Source organism: Rattus norvegicus, chromosome Y (assembly GCF_021556685.1).
Source record: "Rattus norvegicus strain SHRSP/BbbUtx chromosome Y, alternate assembly SHRSP_T2T, whole genome shotgun sequence".
NCBI classification, from domain to species: domain Eukaryota; kingdom Metazoa; phylum Chordata; class Mammalia; order Rodentia; family Muridae; genus Rattus; species Rattus norvegicus.
Genome location: NC_141555.1, coordinates 54,660,977 through 54,680,754, shown reverse-complemented (window position 1 = coordinate 54,680,754; position 19,778 = coordinate 54,660,977). Strand labels below are relative to the sequence as shown.

Here is a 19,778-nt window from a genome sequence, read left to right as displayed (position 1 = left end):
ATCTAATAAATTCCTTGTAATCAGAAGTGCTGATAAATTTTAAAGACATTTAAAATATGACTGGTCGATATTGGGTTTGTGATAAGTTTATTCCGACTTTGGAAGCAGGTCCAGGAGCTAATTTTTCCTCGCTCTTTGCAAAGAATCCATAATTCATGATTGCCATTGTCTTCAATACAAGGTATTTAATCTTGTCAAATTCCAGCTTTGTTTCAATAAAAATGGCCCTCCTCTAATTGTGGGTTTTGATAGAGCTAATTTTGTTGTTCTATCCTGTGTGCTGCCTCGGAAAGAGAGCCTAGCAATATTTCTGATACGGAGAATAACTTAAAGTTAACCAAAGAAAACATAGGAGCTGGGAAAATAACCACCAAGGATGTTGGTGACTCAGAAACCAAAGAGTTTTTCAGAAAAATAAAAAGCATGAAAAGAGCTACTTGGGCAGACTGTGACTCGAGTCATCAGAATATTTGGGTGGGGACTTTATTTTGGTTCACCAGGAGGCTACATGAGAAGCTAAAACCTAGATGCTGGAAGTTTCTAAGCGTAACTAGGGAAGGAACTGGCCTGAGAGGGGTTCTATGACGTAAGCAGAGCCTGGATGATGTCACAGAGCACAAGGGCGGAGGTTGCGCATCTCTTCCACTTGGAGGCGCTAGACTACTTTGAAGGTGGGTTCACTATCTTTGGAGCGGGGTGTGAAAGCTAGTTCAGCTCCTGAACCCCACAACTGTTCAACAACCTATTGGTGCCTGACCGGTTTCAGAAGACAGAATCTGGACGACTAGGACATTTTCTTTTGGTAAATACGTTTATGAAGATAACTGGGACCCTTGTAGCACAGAAAGCTAAAAGTTTTCCCTCGTACAGCAAGTAACCTTACGTTCTAATGTCTTCCACGTTTGAGAGCTAGGCAGATGGTCTAGGCTAGTCAGTCTCCGGAGTTTATTATTCTTTGCTAACAATATCTAATTCAAAATTCTACTAAAATGCCAAAGCTCCTCTCTGTGCCTGTGTATTTTTGGAGAAAATATTTCTCTTTTTTTTTTTTTTTTTTAATGGAGCTGAGGAACCCAGGGCCCTGTGCTTGCTACGCAACTGCTCTACCACTGAGTTAAATCCCAACCCCAGTAGATATTATTTCTAAAAGGCTATTGTTGCCTACACAAAAGACTCTTGTTGCGGTCGAAAATGCAACAGCTTCGGGGAATAAACCTGGGGCTGGGTCAGGATGCACAGTAGAGAAGGCCAGTGGACTGCTGTGCTTAGTCTCTGGGCAGATACTTGTGGATGTTGCCAAATAGCTCATAGTTAGAGGGTAGAGAAGGGGTGTGGCCACCCTTCTGGCTCCTTTCTATCCTTTCTCTGTTCTGCTTGCTTAAAGTGGGGACAAGGATACTTAATCCCACACTGAACTAGCCATTCAAGGAGATGTTCCTCAGCATAGGCAAAGTGCCTCGGGCTGAAGAAATATGTCTAAATATGTTATTCTGAGCTGTAGAGAACCATTTTTTCATTTTCCTTTGAACTTTAGATTTTGATTTATGAGATTGGGTTTTTCTGTGGGTAGTTTTGTCTATCCTGGAACTAATTCTGTAAACCAGCCTGGCCTTGATCTCACAGAGGTCTGCTTCCCTCTGCTTCTGGAGTGCTGGAATTAAAGGTGTGCTCCACCATTGCCCAGCACTTCTATGAACTTCTGATTATGACAGCATTAGATTCAGATGCTCAAACCTGTTTACCATCGCCTTCCTCACCTGCTCCAAAGTTCTCATAGACAAGAGCCTTGGTCCAGCACCCTCCCCAACCCCACCCCCATTGTTATTGCAGGTACTCATATGACAGAGGTACCAGCTTTGTCTCTGGTTTAAGCAGGTGAGCTCTTCAAACCCAGGCCATGGGAAAGTATGAAGCCTGAACGCAGAACAATAGCCACAAGACAGTGGACCAGGAGTACCGTGGCCTACCACACTAGGTCTACAGCCAAGAAGAAGAGGGTGTCTGTGAGGAGGATGAGCACACCATCCTTCCAGAAGCGGAAGAGGAAGAGGCCTTCTCCCCAGTCCCTGGGGAACATTGTGGGGTGCAGAATTTCACACGGATGGAAGGAAGGTGATGAGCCCGTCACCCAATGGAAGGCCATAGTTCTAGATCAACTGCCAACAAATCCCTCTCTCTATCTGGTCAAGTATGATGGAGTTGATTGTGTCTATGGACTGGCACTTCACAGTGATGACAGGATTTTAAAGCTTAAGGTCTTGACTCACAAAGTTGTGTTTCCTCAAGTGAAAGACGCCCAACTCGCAAGTGCCATGGTTGGCCGTGCTGTGGAGCATAAATTTGAGGGCAAACATGGCTCTAAGGACAACTGGAGGGGGGTGGTCCTAGCCCAGGTGCCAATCATGAAGGACTGGTTTTACATCACCTATGAGAAAGATCCAGTCCTATATATCTATCAACTCCTGGATGATTACACAGAAGGTAATCTCCGTATCATTCCAGAGATTTCGCCAGCAGAGGTGAAGTCAGAAGTTGGCAGCGACATCTTAACAGGTCAATGTGTGCAGTTCACCAGAAGTGATGGGTCCAAAAAGATCGGCAAAGTCATTTACCAAGTTCTAGCCAAGCCTTCCGTGTACTTCATCAAGTTTGATGGCGACGTCCACATCTATGTCTATAATCTGATGGAAAAGATCCATTAAGGTGAAATTCACAAAGTGAGGGGACATATATGGGGAATTTACAGGATTGGGGTGAAAATGTTTGTTTTTCTGTGTTTCAGATACCCAATGGCCTTTGACATCCCCAGTATCTTTTCCAGTGGAATTTGTTTTTGCTCTAAAAATTAAAATGTGTGATGTGATGTGTTGTGTATGCACACTTTTGTGGAGGAGACTGGCTGTGGTGGATGGAACATTGAGAGGAAGCCGGAAAGTTCAAGGCTGTGAACAGTAAGTCTAATGTCACATACACTAAAACAAACAGTACTGAGCTAGTCTGGTCTTTAGGGAGAGGAAAAAACTGGAGATAAGGCTTAGAGGACCAGGGATGGCACAGGGAAAAAAAAAGATGGATGTTTAGGAAGCAGTGGAGAGGGGCCAGAAATAGATAGACTCTCTGAGGGGAAGTTTGAGGGAGAAACAGATAGTTGGCGAAAGAGTGGCAGGTAACAGAGAGGTGGTCTTGGAACCCAAGGGGAAACCCAATAAACTGATCCAAGCAGACTCAGAATCAGAGAAGATCAGGGATTGTTTGACTAACAAAACCTAATGAAACCTGTTTCACATATGTAGATGTATTATTTTTATTTATCTGGGTAGGGCAAGGAATGAATACAGGAGACCACAGTGACAAGAATAGTCAGGTCCCCTGGAGCTGAAATTAAAGGTGGTTGGGAGCCATCGGACATGAGCTCAAAGAACAAATCCCAGTCCTCTTTCAAAGCAGATGAGCTCTTAATCCATTGGTTATCTCTGAAGGCCCCTAAAGTCATCTTTTTAAATAAATCCAACCTTCACATGCAGAGAAGAGACCAGGATGAGGGTAAGAAAGAATAAATTGATGGTGATGTGGAAGAAAGACTAAAGAACACATGTGGGAGTTGAGGATACTGAGGGACGAAGGAATTCCAAGATGGAGTTCTCAAAAAGTGAAGCAGGAGACCCAGGAAGAACAGAAAGGGTCTCGAATGACTTGAACTTGGGCCACATCCATATTGGTCTCTTTGCTTCCTTAAAGAACAGCCAAGCTATCACTACAGAGGGTGGATGTGAGGTGGTGGCTTCCCCAGAGGACATTTTGATGAGGATAACTCAAGAATAGTGAATGCCAAATTAAGTTTATATCTATCGATTCCTGAAAGTGCCATAAAGCCCATTATTTTGTATGATCAGTAAAAAGAAATTTAAAAAAGAACATGAGGATGCCATGAGCTTATGTCAGGTATTACGTGGATCCTTTGTTTAGCTTCCCTGAGCACTGTTAGACTCTGTTGGATCCTGTAATATTTTTGAGATCTCTTCTAGATGACCACAAAGGGCTCCTGCACTGGCTTATCTTGCCTGACTCTCCTTCGACTGGATGGCTTCCTACAGACCTCTGGGCCCTTTTACCTTATCTAGCCCCAGGAAGTTCCCATCTTTTACTCACATGAAAGCTTATCCTCAGAAAACTCTTGATGGTGCATCCAATGCAGAGGTGCTGATCTCTCCTATGCCATTTGCCGTGACATAAAAATGCTTTGCGGTTCCTGACCACGTAGCTCTCTCCTCCTGAGAAGCTCCTGTGCACTACATGGGGACTCTCTGAGCCACATCTACACTCCAAGTGTTTCTTTGTAGGCAACCTTACCTTCTACTCATTCATTGCTGTTTCTTCTCTCAAGAATAAGTTTCTCATTGTAGGACTTGAAAATATTTTCTATCTTTGATTAATTCTGCTGTTTGGAATTTTTATACTGGCTGGTTGTCTACCAGTTTCATTTCTGCGAAAAGACACCATGACCAATGCAACTTATAAGGGATAAAATTTTCTGGGGGGGGGGTTCTATTTTTTTCAGAGTTGGGGATCATACCCAGGGCCTTGGGCTTCCTTGGCAAGCGCTCTACAACTGAGGTAAATCCCAAACCCCAAGGGACAACATTTAATTAGGGCAGGCTTTCAGGTTCAGAAGTTCAGCCTATTTTCATCAAGGCAGGAATCATGGAAGCGTCTAGGCAGACATGTTGTTGGAGAAGCATATCACCCCCACAGTGATATGCTTCCTCCAACAACACCACACCTACTCCCACAAGGCCACACCTCCTACTTGTGCCACACTTACCGTGGGAAAATCACATTCTAAACACCACCCTGATTTTATGCCAACTTGAAACAAGCTAGAGTCATCAGAGAAGAGGGCGCCTCATTTGAGAACATGCCTGTATAAGATCCAAATGTAGGGCATTTTCTTAGTGATTTGTGGGGGAGGGCCCAGCCCACTGTGAGCGGCACCATTCCTAGGCTGGTGGTCCGGGTTCTATAAGAAAGCAAGCTAAGCAAGACATGAGGAGCAAGACAGTAAGCAGTGCCACTCCATAGCCTCTGCCTCAGTTCCTGCCTCCAGAATCCTGCCTGTTTGAGTTCCTGTCCCAACTTCCTTTGGTGATGAGCAGCAATGTAGAAGTGTAAGCTGAATAAAACTTCTCTCCCTAAATTGCTCTTTTGGTCACGATGTTTCCTTACACCAATAGGAACCCTAAGTAAGACAATGTCTTATAGAAACAGTGTATCTAGTAGAGCCACAGACTCTTACCTCATAACCACAAATAAAAGGTATAGACACTTTGTTTTAATTTAAAGGTAAGGGTTGCTCATGTACTGATCTGTGAAGTTCTAGTTTGCTTCCTTCTCTCGGTGATGAATGTCATGATCAAAACTACCTTGCGTAGGAAAGGGTTATTTGCCTTACAGGTTAGAGACCATCACTGAGGGAAACCAGAACAGGAGCTTGAAGCGGTAACATGGACACTGTTTGTTGGCTTGCCCCCTGTCTCAGTCATTGTTCTGTTGCTGTGAAGAGACACCATGGTCAGGGCAACTGCTATAAATGAAATTATGTAATTGGAGGATAAATTACAATTTCAGAAGTCTGGTCCATCATAATGGCAGGGAGCAGAACACTGGAGAAATAGAGAACTACTGCTTTGTAAGCAGAGAGAGAGAGCGAGAGAGAGAGAGAGAGAGAGAGAGAGAGAGAGAGAGAGAGAGAGAGAGAGAGAGAGAGAGAAATTCTGGGAAAGCACTGGGCTCTTGAAAAATCAAACACCACCCTTGTCAACACACCCACTTCCTCCAATGAGGCCACACGTCTTAATGCTTCTAATCCTTGAAAATTTTGTCACTCCCTGTTAACTAAATATTCAAATATATCACTGTGGGAGCCTTTCTTATTCAAACCGCCACACTCCCCATGTCTTGCTCCATTACTATTTCTTACAGCCTAAAAGGCTATTCCTTTTATACATGACTACTGATGAACTTTCCCACAATGGTGGGCCCTTCCACAATAATCATTAATCAAGAAAATGTTCCATAGACTTACCCAAAGACTAACTATTGGAGGCAGTTCTTGAATTGTTCTCTCGTCTAAGTTGACTCCAGATTGTCAAATTGGGGGAAAAAAGAGAGAGAGAGAGAGAGAGAGAGAGAGAGAGAGAGAGACCCAGCACCGTAATGTTTCTCTTACTCCATGTTACATACTCACCACCAGACACTCTCTTCTCTCAGTGTATAGACCCACTTCCCTGTATGGTAGAACTGAAGAGTAACTACTGTCACCAACATGAATACTTGAGTATATATGACAAGAAATGAATACATTCTACAGCTCAAAACGCCAAGCAAAAGCATTTTAGTGTGTGCTACACTTACTGGGAGACTGTCAGTCACTAGCCATTTAATGGCTCACAGTAGACCACAGAACCAAAAAGTAACAACCTACATATCATCTCCTCTCAGCAGGAGACAAAACCCTTTCTCAAAACCCATGAATATATCTGTACGCTTAGATTTTTTCAAAACCTACTTTATTTAGGGTTCTAAAACACTTCAAACACCCTTCTAGCCCACCAACCAGAGGTAAGAGAGAGAGAAAGTTGATAGGAAAAGGTTGAGAGTTGTGGACCTATTTAGAAGTAATTCTTTGGGGTAACTCCAATCTTCATTGTGCAGTACTGTCCAATAGGAGATGCAAAAAATGAATCAGTAGCAGTGCTTTGATCTGGCAGAGACCACAAGTCTCTAAGAAACCAAAAGAAGCAGCAGAAGCATTCAGAATCAGCCCGAATAGCTCAGGTTCTTTTGTGCATTTATCATTGCGGAAGGAAGACTATCGAAGAACATTGAAGCCTTGCTGGTGTAGCAATGTAAAAATGTCATCTCCCTGTCTGTGGGATTTCATTTATGTTCTTCATAAACATCCTGTCCCCATTCAAGCGTGTGCTCCAGCGAAATATCATATGCCTTCTCATGTGTCTGCTTCAGCAAAATATCCTCTCCTAACATAGCTTCCAGAAAAACATCCTGTGACAAAAGTGAGTTTCCAAAGAAACTAAATTTTTTCCACTTCATCTAGTCTTATCTCCCACTTGGCCATGACATCTCAAAACATATTATGGCAGTCTTGCAAGGCTCCTAGGCCTCAGCTCCATCACCAACTGGAGCTTCTGCAACTGAACTCCGTGAAACTCATCCCCTTTTATGAGCACAACCTTCAGTTATCCCCGCAAACATTGTGTTCTCTCCATCTTTGCTCTCAGCCAATAGCTGTCCAACTAACAGCCAACTAGGCTGTGACCAGAAAAACCCTCATCAAGAAAGCCAATGAATTTGACATGATTTTTTTTTCCCTGATGGAACGGAGTGTTCTGCTTGTATGGTTAACCTGGTGTCTGAGTCATCTGTAATAAAACCCACTACTATTAAGTTCAAAATCACAGGAACTATGACAAATAGCAAATCACACGACAAGCATCATTGTTGTCCAAGCCTTTTCTGCAGCCTTATTGAAGTATAATGTACATACTTAAAAATCCATTTATTTTAAGTGTGTATTTTAATGATTTTATAGCAAAATTTATAGCTTCCTTCCCTTTTTTAATACTCATTTCCCACTATTTCATACGATATCGAAGTCTATTAAAAACACAGAAGTGAAGTCAGGAGAACAACAAGAGGAGGAAGCAGGAGGTTCTTGATTTGCTAAGACAACAGATACATTGGCAGAATCGTCTGGATAAAACCACTTGGGATACATTGGTTCTTCTCTTAGAGTGCAGCCTCCAGAAAAAGTGTTTAAAGGATTAAGTCATGGGTCCTCCTACATCATATCCAGACATGTCCTGGTATGGTCAGCATCACTTTGGCCACTTTCATGTTAATCCCATTCATCACTCTTACAAGTTGCCTAGCAACTCACATAGTTAACAAACTTATTTGGTTCATGGTTTCATAGGTTTCAGTCCATGGTCACATGATCATGAAAGGGTCACGATAGAGCTCAACTGCTAATCCCACTGGCATCCAGGAAGCATCAACACAGGAAGAGACCAAGAACAAAAAACACCCTCCAAGACATGTCGCAAATGACTAAGTTCCTTAATTTCCTATCTCCCAGTTTCCTGCCACCTTCATACACATCCATCAACAGATGAACTCATTGATTACAGCACACAGGGTCCAATTGCTTTTCATAGTCCCACCTTTGAACATTGTACTGGGACAATGTGTATCTTAAACCCATAGGGTAGGGCCAGAAGGTTGTGTCAGAGGTCTAAACTTCACCTCACATTAGAAACAGCTGGGTAGGTTTCTCAAAATCTCCTATTTCTTTCTGGTACTGAGCTACACCATGTCTGCATTGCAGCATTTTGTCTGCAATCAATTGTAAAGATGCCCCCCACCATGTGTTGGTTTGAATGTAAAATGGGACATCACTAATATAGACACACAAGTATATACACAGACTCAAAGTGAGAGGCAAAAAGGGAAGGAGTTGAGTCTTAGGAACCCACAAGGAAGAGGGAGTGGAAATATAAGATACAGATGTTATCGAGACCCAGAACAAAGCATTGTCTTCTATACAAGACAGGACCACTAGCGTCAGCCCTAGCTGACAGGAAAGGGAGAGTCAGTTTTCTACAAACATAAAGATGGTGATAAGTTGGGCAGGCTCCAGTGGCTTGCCCAATGCCCATGAATTTATGGGCAGCATAAATGACTTTAGTGGGTTATTACAGAGGGGAGAAAGAGAGCCTGAATTTGGGAAAAGGAATTAGGTGTATATGGAACTGGGAGGAGTTGGGAAGAGAAGTGAGAAGTAAATTCTATCATTATATAATGTACAAAGTTCTCAAGGAACTAATAAAAGTGGTTTTTAAAATACCATATCTGTACTGAACACATACAAACCCTATTTCTTTACATCTCCTAAATAACAGCCCCTCATACAAACTCATACTTGATTCTTTCAATAAATCTACCTGTAACTCATGTGTTTGTTGATATTAGGATTAAAACACAAATTGGATATCTCGACTTAAGAGTTTAACGTGTGTGAATAGCTGCCAGTGGAAAGACTTGTCCTTGGATTTCTCAAAAGGCATGAAAAAGCCACCGTGGAGTTACTGAATTTTGTTTCAAAGACTTTAGCTCCTTGTCTGCAGGGATGCAGAGCCTCAAAGGAAGGGCACGGGACCTCCTAAGAGGTAGCATCCAACAACTGAGGCCACAGAGAGAGGTAGCCTTTCTCAGAATATGGAGATAGGAGAGCTAAAAATTAATGCAACATATCGATCAAATCGCTGTAATAAAACGACGGCAGTCAGTTCACAGAGCGAAGGAGCTGTCAGCGACTCGGCCAAGAACTAAGAGAATTTGAAAAGATAATAACAACACAGAGTTCACAGAAGGCACTATAGACTCATGGGGTCTTCGATTTAATCCCATGTACTGTGGGCAGAGAAAACAATCCAAACCAGAGATCCCTCTTGCTCAGCCCAACCGAAAGCTGTGCCGTGCCGCGGATGTCCCACGTCAAGGTCTCAACCTAGATGTTGGACGCCGTTGAGAAACCGGAACTAGTTCATTTAAGTGCAGACACCGGAAATGGCTCAAGTCTGCACCTTCATTGGAAGGAGAAAAAATAAGTCACACAGCATAGGAAGTAATCCTTGTCAGGGTCTGTATGAGGTCGGAAGCATACGGCGCCCTGATCAATCAGTAAGCACTGCCTACACGTGTCCGTGAGCCCACACAAATGAGGAAATCATTTTTAAATTTAAACACAATTTCTAATAACTAGTAACTTTTAAGTGTCCAGTGTTAGCACAAGCTTCCAGATTATGTGGTTTCTCAGGCAGAACAACGCCGCAAAAGAAGTGAGTTTGAAACTTTGGAGGTTCCCACTATATGACAGCAAACTAAGAAAAGCATGGAGGGAAGGAGAAGGGGAGGGGGAGCGGTAAGAGGAGGGGGAGGGGGAGAGAGGGAGACAGAGACAGACACAGAAAGTGAGACAGACACAGAGACATACACACAGACACACACATGCAGAGATATACACGAAGACACACTCAGCCCAATTGAGGATTTATAGAAAGATAGCCATCAAAGGACCCGAATATTTGGTGCAAAATTAGGTGAGCTGTGTGGAGGAATGAGTGCCAACCAAATTTTGTAAGTTCTGCAGCCACCTGCATGTTTCCGCACCCCCTTAGCTGTCGGGGTATCGCATACATGGCTGTCACTCCTGCTTTCTTCATTTGTATTTTACTTTAAATCTCCCTTCTCCCCTGTTCAATGTGGCCAGCGGTTTTCCATGTGGAAGGACTTCACAATGCACTGTGTTGAGGGAGGCAGGGAAAACAATTTCAAAATAGGCTCAGTGCTAGGGCAAACAGTACAAACAATCCATACTTCACCTCCCAAGGAGGGGCTCAAAGAATACAGAGGCTCTGGCTGGAGCACAGAGCCAAGCTTACAAAGTTAGGGCCCACAGCATCACTGGGAACCAACCAGCAGCTCTCACTCAGCCCTCCATGCTAATGACTCATTCTCATCTCTTGAGACCAGAGGAAGACGCATTTGGAAGATCTTCTCCCTAAAAATGAGGCTTTTATGGAAACTCTTACGAAACATAAGAACAATTTTTAATAGGAAAGCACACACACAGTAAAAAAAAAATAAATGGCAGATTCGACAGCCTTTTCTGTGATACCATCATGTACACACACACACACACACACACACACACACACACACACCAGAAGAATAGACCTACATAAAGGATATATTTCCAGGCACAGATATCTGTTGGGAGGAGTTTGACGTTCTAACAAACTTCAGCCAAGGACTCCATTTGGAAGATTCAGAAGGTCAAGACATTGGTTTACTCCTAGGAGCAGATCACTATCTATCTCACAGAACCTTTATGGAAAACAAAGGCAGATCACCCTAGAATGAGTTAAATAGAATCCCTTTCAAGGCTATTTAAGAAATTTGGAGCCAAACTCCACAGACAGTTAACAGCAAAGAAAGTTACCCATGACTGCAGTTTGTATAATACTACTGAACCTGGTGAAACATTTCCTAGTCTCCTAGGAATCATAGAAGTGAGAGGGAACCAAGGCAGCCTGGGCATCAGACTTCAGTCTCCATACCAAGTGCACTTTGCAGGCTAACACCCACATGGCTAGTCTGCAGTTCACCAATCCTGGTCATGAAGACATTGAAGAACAGTAGACGCCCAACCTGGTAGAGCCACTGTCTCTGGTTCCTGCCTTCAGGAGGCTCCATGGTCATTCCACTCTTAACTCTCCACAATCCTGTTGACAAGTGTCTGGGCTTTATCTTTGACTTAGGAGTATATTTTAGTCCTTTAGATCTCTCTCTCTCTCTCTCTCTCTCTCTCTCTCTCTCTCTCTCTTCTTCTCTGTGTGTTTGTGTGTGTTTGTGTTTGTGTGTGTGTGTGTGTGTGTAAATCTTATAAAGATTAATAAAAAGAAAAAGTTTCTGGTTACAGTAAAAAATTAAATAAAGATTCATTTTTTAAAGCTTTATTTATTTATTCCATGTATGTGAGAACACTGTCACTGTCTTCAGACACACTACCAAAAGAGGGCATCAGATCACATTACAGATGGCTGTGAGCCACCATGTGGTGGCTGGGAATTGAACTCAGCCCCTTTGGAAGAGCAGTCAGTGCTCTTAACCACTGAGCCATCTCTCCAGCCCTAAAATATAGTTTCTTAAGAGAGCAGTATAGCGTGGGAAGCAATAAAGATGCCCCATTTATGGATGAGCACTCAGTCTCTTTGAACCCCTGGGACTCGGGAAGCACCTTGGACAAGGAGGTGGGAAGAGTGTAAGACCCAGAGGGTGAGAAGAAGGGCTGGGATTTGCTGCCTTCAGGACATGACATGGCTGCTGCAATTGTGAGCTCACAGCAGCTGTGGTCACCTGCATAGGTCTATAAAGGTCCACCAGCTAGACAGAATCCCTTACTGAGGAGGTTTTCAGGTCCTGATGGCTGCTGGGGTAAAAGAATCATTCTTCTCTAAGGGTTCCGTCACTGGTAGAATTCCCACATTCCTGTAGATGGTCACACACCCATAAGTACATAACCAATGCTAACTGGGCTTAGTGGTTAAAGGTTGGGAAAGAATTTATGAATTTTGAGGGATGGTTATTGGCAGGGAATTTGGACAGTGCTGAGGGTGAAATGGAAGAGGTTATGGCCATGTTTCATTGTATACATGTATGAAATTCTCAAGGATAAAGACAATTTATTATTTAATAGAAAATTTAGACTATTAGCTTTAGCTCCGTAATATAAGGCTGTATGACTTTAAAGAATTCAAATATTGAACATAAATCAAACTAATTGACTGCCTTATGATTCAAGGAGCAAATTATACGTACTTAATATAATACACGTTCTCCCTCTTTCAGTCTCTTTCTATCTCTTTTCTCTATGTCTCTCTGTCTCTCTCTCTCAAACACACACACACACACACACACACGCAGATGCACACTTACATTATTTTTATGTTAAGGTGTTAAAATTCATGACACAATCAATGTGAAGGAATAGAGGTTTTATGGGCAAACAGTCACAGTCATTGTGTTCAGACTGTCGTGGAAATGACCACATGGCAACAGTGTATTGATCTGTGTCACTGAGAACTTGCAGGAGCCCTGTTTATATTTGGGTGGATCAGGCATCCAAGAGTTCAGTCTGAACCAGCCAGCTCCCTCCTTCTTGCCCCAGTGACCTACTTCTGCTAGGGCACATCCTGAAAGATTCCTCCACCTTCCTAGACAGTGCCATCAGCTTGACACAAAGTGTTCCCACAGATGAGACCCTGGGGAAATTTCACACTCAAGCCCTAACAACAAGGAGCGAGGCAACTGGGAAATGCTTTATGAAAACAGTTTAATTTCAGTTCTGTAAACAGGACAGGGAAGAACCCTTTGATATGGATTGATTTAGTCTTTAGCTTACAGAGTGCACCCCAAAAGATACATAGTGTAGAAAATGCACAGTTTTCTATGTAGCAAGCATGGTGCTGAAAACAACACATTAATGAAAAAAAATGCAAAGAACTGGGATATATAGTAACAATTCCAATAGTCAGTTTAAAAGGCTTTTTATTTTTATATGCGAGCTGTCGTTATTAGTTCCCACCTGGGTTAATTTTACAAGGAAAGAAAATCTCAAGCTCTGACTATCCCATCGACCATGGTGTCATTCATCTCGGTGTTATGGGTCTCTCATCTAGGGATTAATAATCAGGGTTTGACCACAAAATCCATCAGCTCAATACATGAGGCTTTAGCGGAGAAAGTGAGGTTACAAGTATGTAATGCCCTTTAGTGTCTTCTCTGCCTGTCTGTTGCATGCATGCCTTGTTGTTGACTATTGTCAATGGTAGTGGTTGTTGTTGTTTTTAAATATGAAATGTTGAATGCAAGGGCAAGTGGCAGTGATCCAATAGATCTTTGCATCCTCACTTTCTCTTTCCTATCTCGCGCTAAGTCTCCCAATCCTCAGCAATCATTCAAATACACTGAAACAACTCAAATATAATGAAACAAGGTGAAATCAAGACACTGAAACAACTCAAATATACCGAAACAAGGTGAGGTCAAGATGCACTTGCCATCTATAATTTGTGTTTGCATGTTGACCATAATCGTTTGGTAACCCTTAAAAACCACATGATGGGACTTAGGAGGATCGGTGGGTGAAACCGCTTGCTGCCTAGGCAGAACTGAACTCAGATCCCAGTCATCATGAAACAGGCAGGGGAAACCTGTAACCCCAGGGACAGGAAGGGGGAACAGAATCATTAAGGTCTGCAGGCTTCCAGCCCGGAGGAAATTTTGAGAATTTGGGATCAGGCAATGACACCACCTGTCTTAGTTAGGGTTACATTTCTGTGAGGAGACACCATGACCAAGGCAACTCTTAATAAAGGAAATATTTAATTAGGGCTGACTTACTGTTTCAGAGGTTCAGTCCATTATCATCATGGTGGGAAGCATGGCAGTGTCCTGGTATACATGGTGCTGGAGAGTGTTCTATATCTAAATCCGAAGGCTGCCCAGAAAGAGACTTGTAGCCACAGGCAGCCAGGAAGAGCATCAAATCTACCTCATTGGGCAGAGTTTGAATACTAGGAGTCCTCAGAGCTGGCCTACACAGTGACAAACTTTCTCCAACAAGGCCACACCTCCTATTAGTGGTACTTACCATGGGCCAAGCATATTCACACCACCGAAGTGCATCAAAAGAAAATCGCAGAGAGACATAGAGAAAGATACTGCATGGTATCCTCTTGTAGCACGGTGCTGCAACCCCCCCACACACACACATAAACCCATGGACCTGTGCACACATGAGCAGATTTATTTATTTATTTACTTTGTTTTATTTTTTTTTCCTTAAAAACTTGGTACATTCACATAATGTGTTTGAGCGAATCCATCCCCATCCCCTCCCCTCAAATCCCTCCCCTTTCCTCCCTCCTAATACCACTTGCATTTTAATAGAAACGTCTGAGTCCATTTATTGCTGACTAGATATGTGGGGGTGAGTACAAACATCCAGTGGAGCATGGACAGCCGTCAGGGGCCAAATCCATGAAGAAAATGGGCCCTCTGACCTGTAGTCATCAGTTGCCATTAGTTCCTCAGTAGGGGGAGGGGAGCTTCAAGACTTTCCACCCGACTATTCTGGGATTTATCTGTGCAGATTTTGTAGATGGCATCCTAGACACTGTGAAACATATGAACACACAAACACACACACACACACACACACACACACATACACACACACACACACACACCAAAATTTAAACCCGAGGATGGTTTTTAAAAGGTTACACAATGTCCTAAATTCAGTTCCTTGGTGTGAAATATTTGAACTCCACACCAGATCATAATACTATCTATATAAAATAAAATTATTCAAATGAATATTTTAAAGTTCAGCGGATATTTATCTGTTAAATAGCACAGGCTGAATGAAATCAGTTGGTGCCAAACTTCCCTAAGGCTGCACAAGAAAAATTGTAAATCAGAGTTCAAAAGCATCAATACACAAGGGTGAGGGTATCATCAGAGATAGAGGACCTACAGGATAGGGTACAGAGGCTCAGTAGACCAGACAGGTGGATCATAAGCAAAGAGCCTGGAAAACGGGCTATTCATACCTTGACAACCTTCAAAGGCTAGGGGAAATGTAAGGGATAGGTACCACCCAAAGTGAGAAAAAAAAAAACTTTAATACATTTACAGGACACTTAGCTTCTAAATACAGTGTGGATTCGAATCTACAGTGTGATTATTTTCTTATGATTATGTAAGATGCTAATATATGGAAATCATGTGTAGGTTATATGGGAAACTTCAACTTTCCAAGAGATTTCTAAATAAATGTGTTTTTTAATGCAAAGTCGGTAGTGATATTTATTCCACTTCCATTTTTCAAGTCTCTGTCTACTCTAAAATATATGTGTTTATTTTATCTACAGTAGAAAATGTCCTTGTAATGTAATGAAACATTAGTCAGCCCAACTAAGATGCTTTCTGGAAATCAGTTAACCTCAGGCACTGAGAGCTGTGATGACTTAAGATGACGCTAAAGCACTTTCAGGATCGCGAACTTATGAGCATGGGCTTGTGGACACATTCACTCACAAAAGTGACCACACACACAGACACAGACACACACACACACACACACCACACCACACACACACAACACACACACACACACACACACACACACACACACACACACAGTGGACATCACTAACTATACCTCAGCTAGAGCTATGGCTTTGGGATCCTGGAGGAGGTGGCACTGGGTTTATATGGCCTTATACTTAGGCACAAGCATACAGCCACACTCACAACTCTCCCTCTGGTCCCCCTCTTCCTTCACAGCGACTTCCAACACAATTTGTTATTTCTGATTTTATCCATCCAGTCTGGTCATCCCTCTTCCAGAACATAAATTTTGTTCAGTGTTTGTGTTTGTGTGTGTGTGTGTGGGTGTGGGTGTGGGTGTGTGTGTGTGTGTAAGAGAGACTCTGTGTGTGTGTGACAGAGAGAGTTAGAGAGGGAGAGAAAGAGAGAGAGTGAAAGAGAGAGACAGAGAAATAATTAGACACCCAGTTAACACATGAGCATGCACACACATGTGGAAGACCAAGGTACATTCAGGAAATATCCTTAATGTCTTGTCTGTCTTGTTCACTGTGGCAGCAACTCTCACTCACAGGCAAAGCTCCACTTGGTATGGGTCATCTTTCCAGACAGCTTGCTCTGGGCATCATGCCTCTGCCTTCCTAGGTGGAATTAAAGGATGGTCTCCACATCCATGGGGCATCTATGTAAGTTTCTGAGGAGCGAGTACTTAACTGCTAGACGGTCTCCCTAGCCCCTTCCAGAACTTTCTGTCCCAAAGCCCCTTTACCTTTCTTTTTGAGATTTATCGAGTATGCTTGACAAATGGAGACTGTATACATTTGAAGTATGAGGTGTAATATTCTGATCATATTATACATTGAACAAATATTTTAAGATCAAGCTCATTCTCTCTCTCTCTCTCTCTCTCTCTCTCTCTTTCTCTCTCTCTATCTCTCTCTCTCTCAGATCCACTGTTTTAACATACACCACATACACAAAACCTCAGTGACATCAGTTTGAAGGGTTAAAATTTCTAATAGTTAGTCATGAACAAAGTCTGGCTATGCCTAAAAAAAATTGAGGTAGGGCTCACTGGCCCGACTATCAGCTCCCAAGGACACTGGCCATCTGGAGCCACCCCCTCCCCTTCCTACACTCCCTGAGGATGGGTCATCCCCCTGCTGCAGTGAGATGAGTTGCCCTGCCCACATTGCTGAGATCCTAGATTACACATATGCTTTGTTGATGTACCTCCGTGCCAAAAGTAACTGTGCACCCTTTGTATTAGCCAATTATGTGTATCCACACGAAACCCCTGGTTTTCCTTATATAAGCTCCTGCCTAGAGAGGCTCAGGGCTTGACTCAATCTCCTGTGTGAGATACGTGTCAGCCGGAGATCTCGTAAATAAAACTGCCTCTTGTTGATTACATCAAGAACGGCGTCTTGTGTTTCCTGAGGGTACCACAACCCGTGACTGGAGCGAGAGTCTTCCGAAGTCTGGGGGTCTTTCAAGTTTACTGTTCCCAGGCTCTGATGTGTTGTTCATCCTGTAACCGAGTGATGTTATGCATTCTGTCCAATCTATTTCTCACAAGGAAAAATGAGGATGCCAGTCACCCAGTTAAAACCCTCAAATGGCTCCATGTCACTGAGGTTACGTTGCAAAGCCCCTCTGTTGAAGTCCCTCCGTTGATAGACAAATGCTGTTCCAGAAAGACCAAAAGCTATGACACACCATACCGAGGCTGGGAAATCATAAGTTTAGTTTCTTGTGTTTGTAAACTGAACAGAAAATGGGGATTACAAGACAAGGAGAATGTAAAATTTCGTGTTCCTATAATACTAAGTCACATAGGATATAGAGCGGCTGAACTCAGGTTTTGACAGGGGTGTGGTTGGGGGATTCATGTGTGTGTATGAGTTGAGTGCCTTTTCACATGTGTGAGGGCACATACAAGTGTACATACGTGCAGAGATGAGTAGAATGTGCATTCTCTTACTCACTATTCTCCGTCTTTCAATGAACCACAGCCCACTATTTTGACTTGTGTGGCTGGCCAGGATGCTCTTGGCAATCGAAAGAGTAAGGACAAAACAGCTCCCTTTGGCAACCATCTCTGCTAAGCGAGTTCCCCATCAGAGCCAGAGGTTTTTCACTGCTGCTTCAGGTCCTGATCATGGCTGTAATGCCTGTCTGTGGTGCTGACCTTTTCCTCATAAAGTTCTTTCTAAGGAGTAATTTACCTCCACCCTACAATGTTGAAGACAGGATTAGCCATGCCTAGAGTTTTACAAAGGTGCAGAGAGAATATGAACTGTTCAGGCTTGCAAAGCAAAGGCTCTTGCCCACTGAGCTATCTTCCCAATCCCCATCAGGATATTGTCTATTGCATCCTTCATGCCATGCTTTCTGCTGTGTGTGTTTCTCAGTGTCCCAAGGGATTTTCTCTCACAAAAACGGTTCCACCTCCACATGGCTCTGTGCTTGCACCCAGAACAGACTGTCTCTTTTATCAGGAGAACTAATTCAGAGGTGGACATGTTCTGATTGCAGCCTGTAAGTTACAGAGAAGAATAACTGCATCTTCAAGACTTGGGCTTTCTTACCCTGTGAACTGAAAGCTGGTGTCCCTCCCTGGAGGATTGAGAAATGGAGAGAAGTATGAGGGAAAGAGAAGGAGGCAAAGGTGTAGGGGAGAGGTTGAAGTCGCACTAAAATTTCCAAGTTAGCGTCAAACCTGAAGAGTAGACAGGGAGAAATTGACAGTGTTACTGCTGTCACCACACACACACACACACACACACACACACACACACACACACACACACACATCTGCTGTGCCTCTGGTGTCATTACCCCACTAAATAAAATGCTCTATTAGGCTTATCTGTCCATCTCAAGAGTAGCCTGTAATTAAATAACCACCCTTTAAAATCCTGCTAGACTGAAAGAAAGCCATTTGAGCATTTTACTTAGCTGGTGAATTACACAGACTAGTGGTCCTTGATAAATAGGAATGTTCTAAAGAGATGCATGAGAAAAAGTAAACACGTCTAAAACAATTGATGGGGGATTAGGTTTCAAGTCTCCCGCCTCACTCAGTAGACTCTGTCCCCAGCAGGGAGCAGAGCCCAACTAGGACCAGCTGCAACACTGGTCTTCCAGAGTGTGTAAGGTACAGAAGGGCCCCTTTCAGGACTCTGTCAGACCTCGCTTTTCCCAGAACAAATGCAGTTGCTGCCATCCTGAGACACTGAAGCCAAAAGAGTGAGGACAAAACAGCTCCCTTTGGCAACCATCTCTGCTAAGGGAGTTCCCCATCAGAGACAGAGGTTTTTCACTGCTGCTTCAGGTCCCGATCATGGCTGTAATGGCTGTCTGTGGTGCTGACCTTTTCCTCATGAAGTTCTTTCTAAAGAGTAATCTGTCTCCTGATCCTTCCCATGGAACCCACCATGCCATTTACATAACCGATGTCAGAATATCTTTTTAAAAGGAACACAACTCAATCCAATTCTACCCTCTGGCATCCAAATCGCTTATCATTTTCATAGCAAAGTACTTTAGAGTGCTGACTCACTCCTGAATCAAAAATCTCATCTAAATCAGTTCCTGGTGAGACTCGGGTATGATTCACCTTGGGGCATATCTCTGCACCGTTTATGAGTCTACAGAATCAAGAAAACAAGATGCATGCTGCAGCTAGCATAAACTGGTTAACTATAATCTCTGATCAACTCAGCATCATTTGAAGAGAGAGAAAGACAGACAGACAGAGATACAGACAGACACACAGGTGAGGGGGGGTTTAGCAAATGTCTTATTGTGTTATTCTTTTGGTCTGTGGACAGGCCTATGAGGAATTGCATTGATTGTTGACTGACTTACGAGGGCCAAGCCCACTGTGGGCTGCACCATTCCCTAGGCAGGCCATTCTGAGATGTATAAGAAAGCTAGTTGAGCTTGAGCAAGCCAACAAGCAGAGTCCCTTGGTGGCATCAGCCTCAAGACCTTGTTGTAGTTCCTACTCTGACTCC

The 19,778-nt window shown here is 43.1% G+C and overlaps 1 protein-coding gene across 4 annotated transcripts; it reads left to right on the top strand.

Moving 5' to 3' along the window:
• The first annotated feature begins 644 nt into the window (after positions 1-644).
• On the top strand, positions 645-2,859 carry LOC147998034 (Y-linked testis-specific protein 1-like). Of its 4 annotated transcripts, none has more exons than XM_087601327.1 (3): positions 649-802; positions 1,873-2,703; positions 2,783-2,859. In XM_087601327.1, the coding sequence occupies exon 2, from the start codon at positions 1,908-1,910 to the stop codon at positions 2,700-2,702; it is 795 nt and encodes a 264-aa protein (XP_087457453.1). In that variant the 5' UTR covers positions 649-802; positions 1,873-1,907; the 3' UTR covers position 2,703; positions 2,783-2,859. The 4 variants fall into 4 exon arrangements, with proteins under 4 accessions (XP_087457454.1, XP_087457453.1, XP_087457451.1 ...); XM_087601325.1 differs by having other exon boundaries at positions 1,831-2,703; XM_087601326.1 differs by having other exon boundaries at positions 657-802; positions 1,876-2,703.
• Positions 2,860-19,778: the final 16,919 nt, after the last annotated feature.

Excerpts from the sequence above, each read along its gene's own strand:
- LOC147998034 (XM_087601328.1), top strand. The coding sequence starts at position 1,908 with ATGAAGCCTGAACGCAGAACAATAGCCACAAGACAGTGGACCAGGAGT.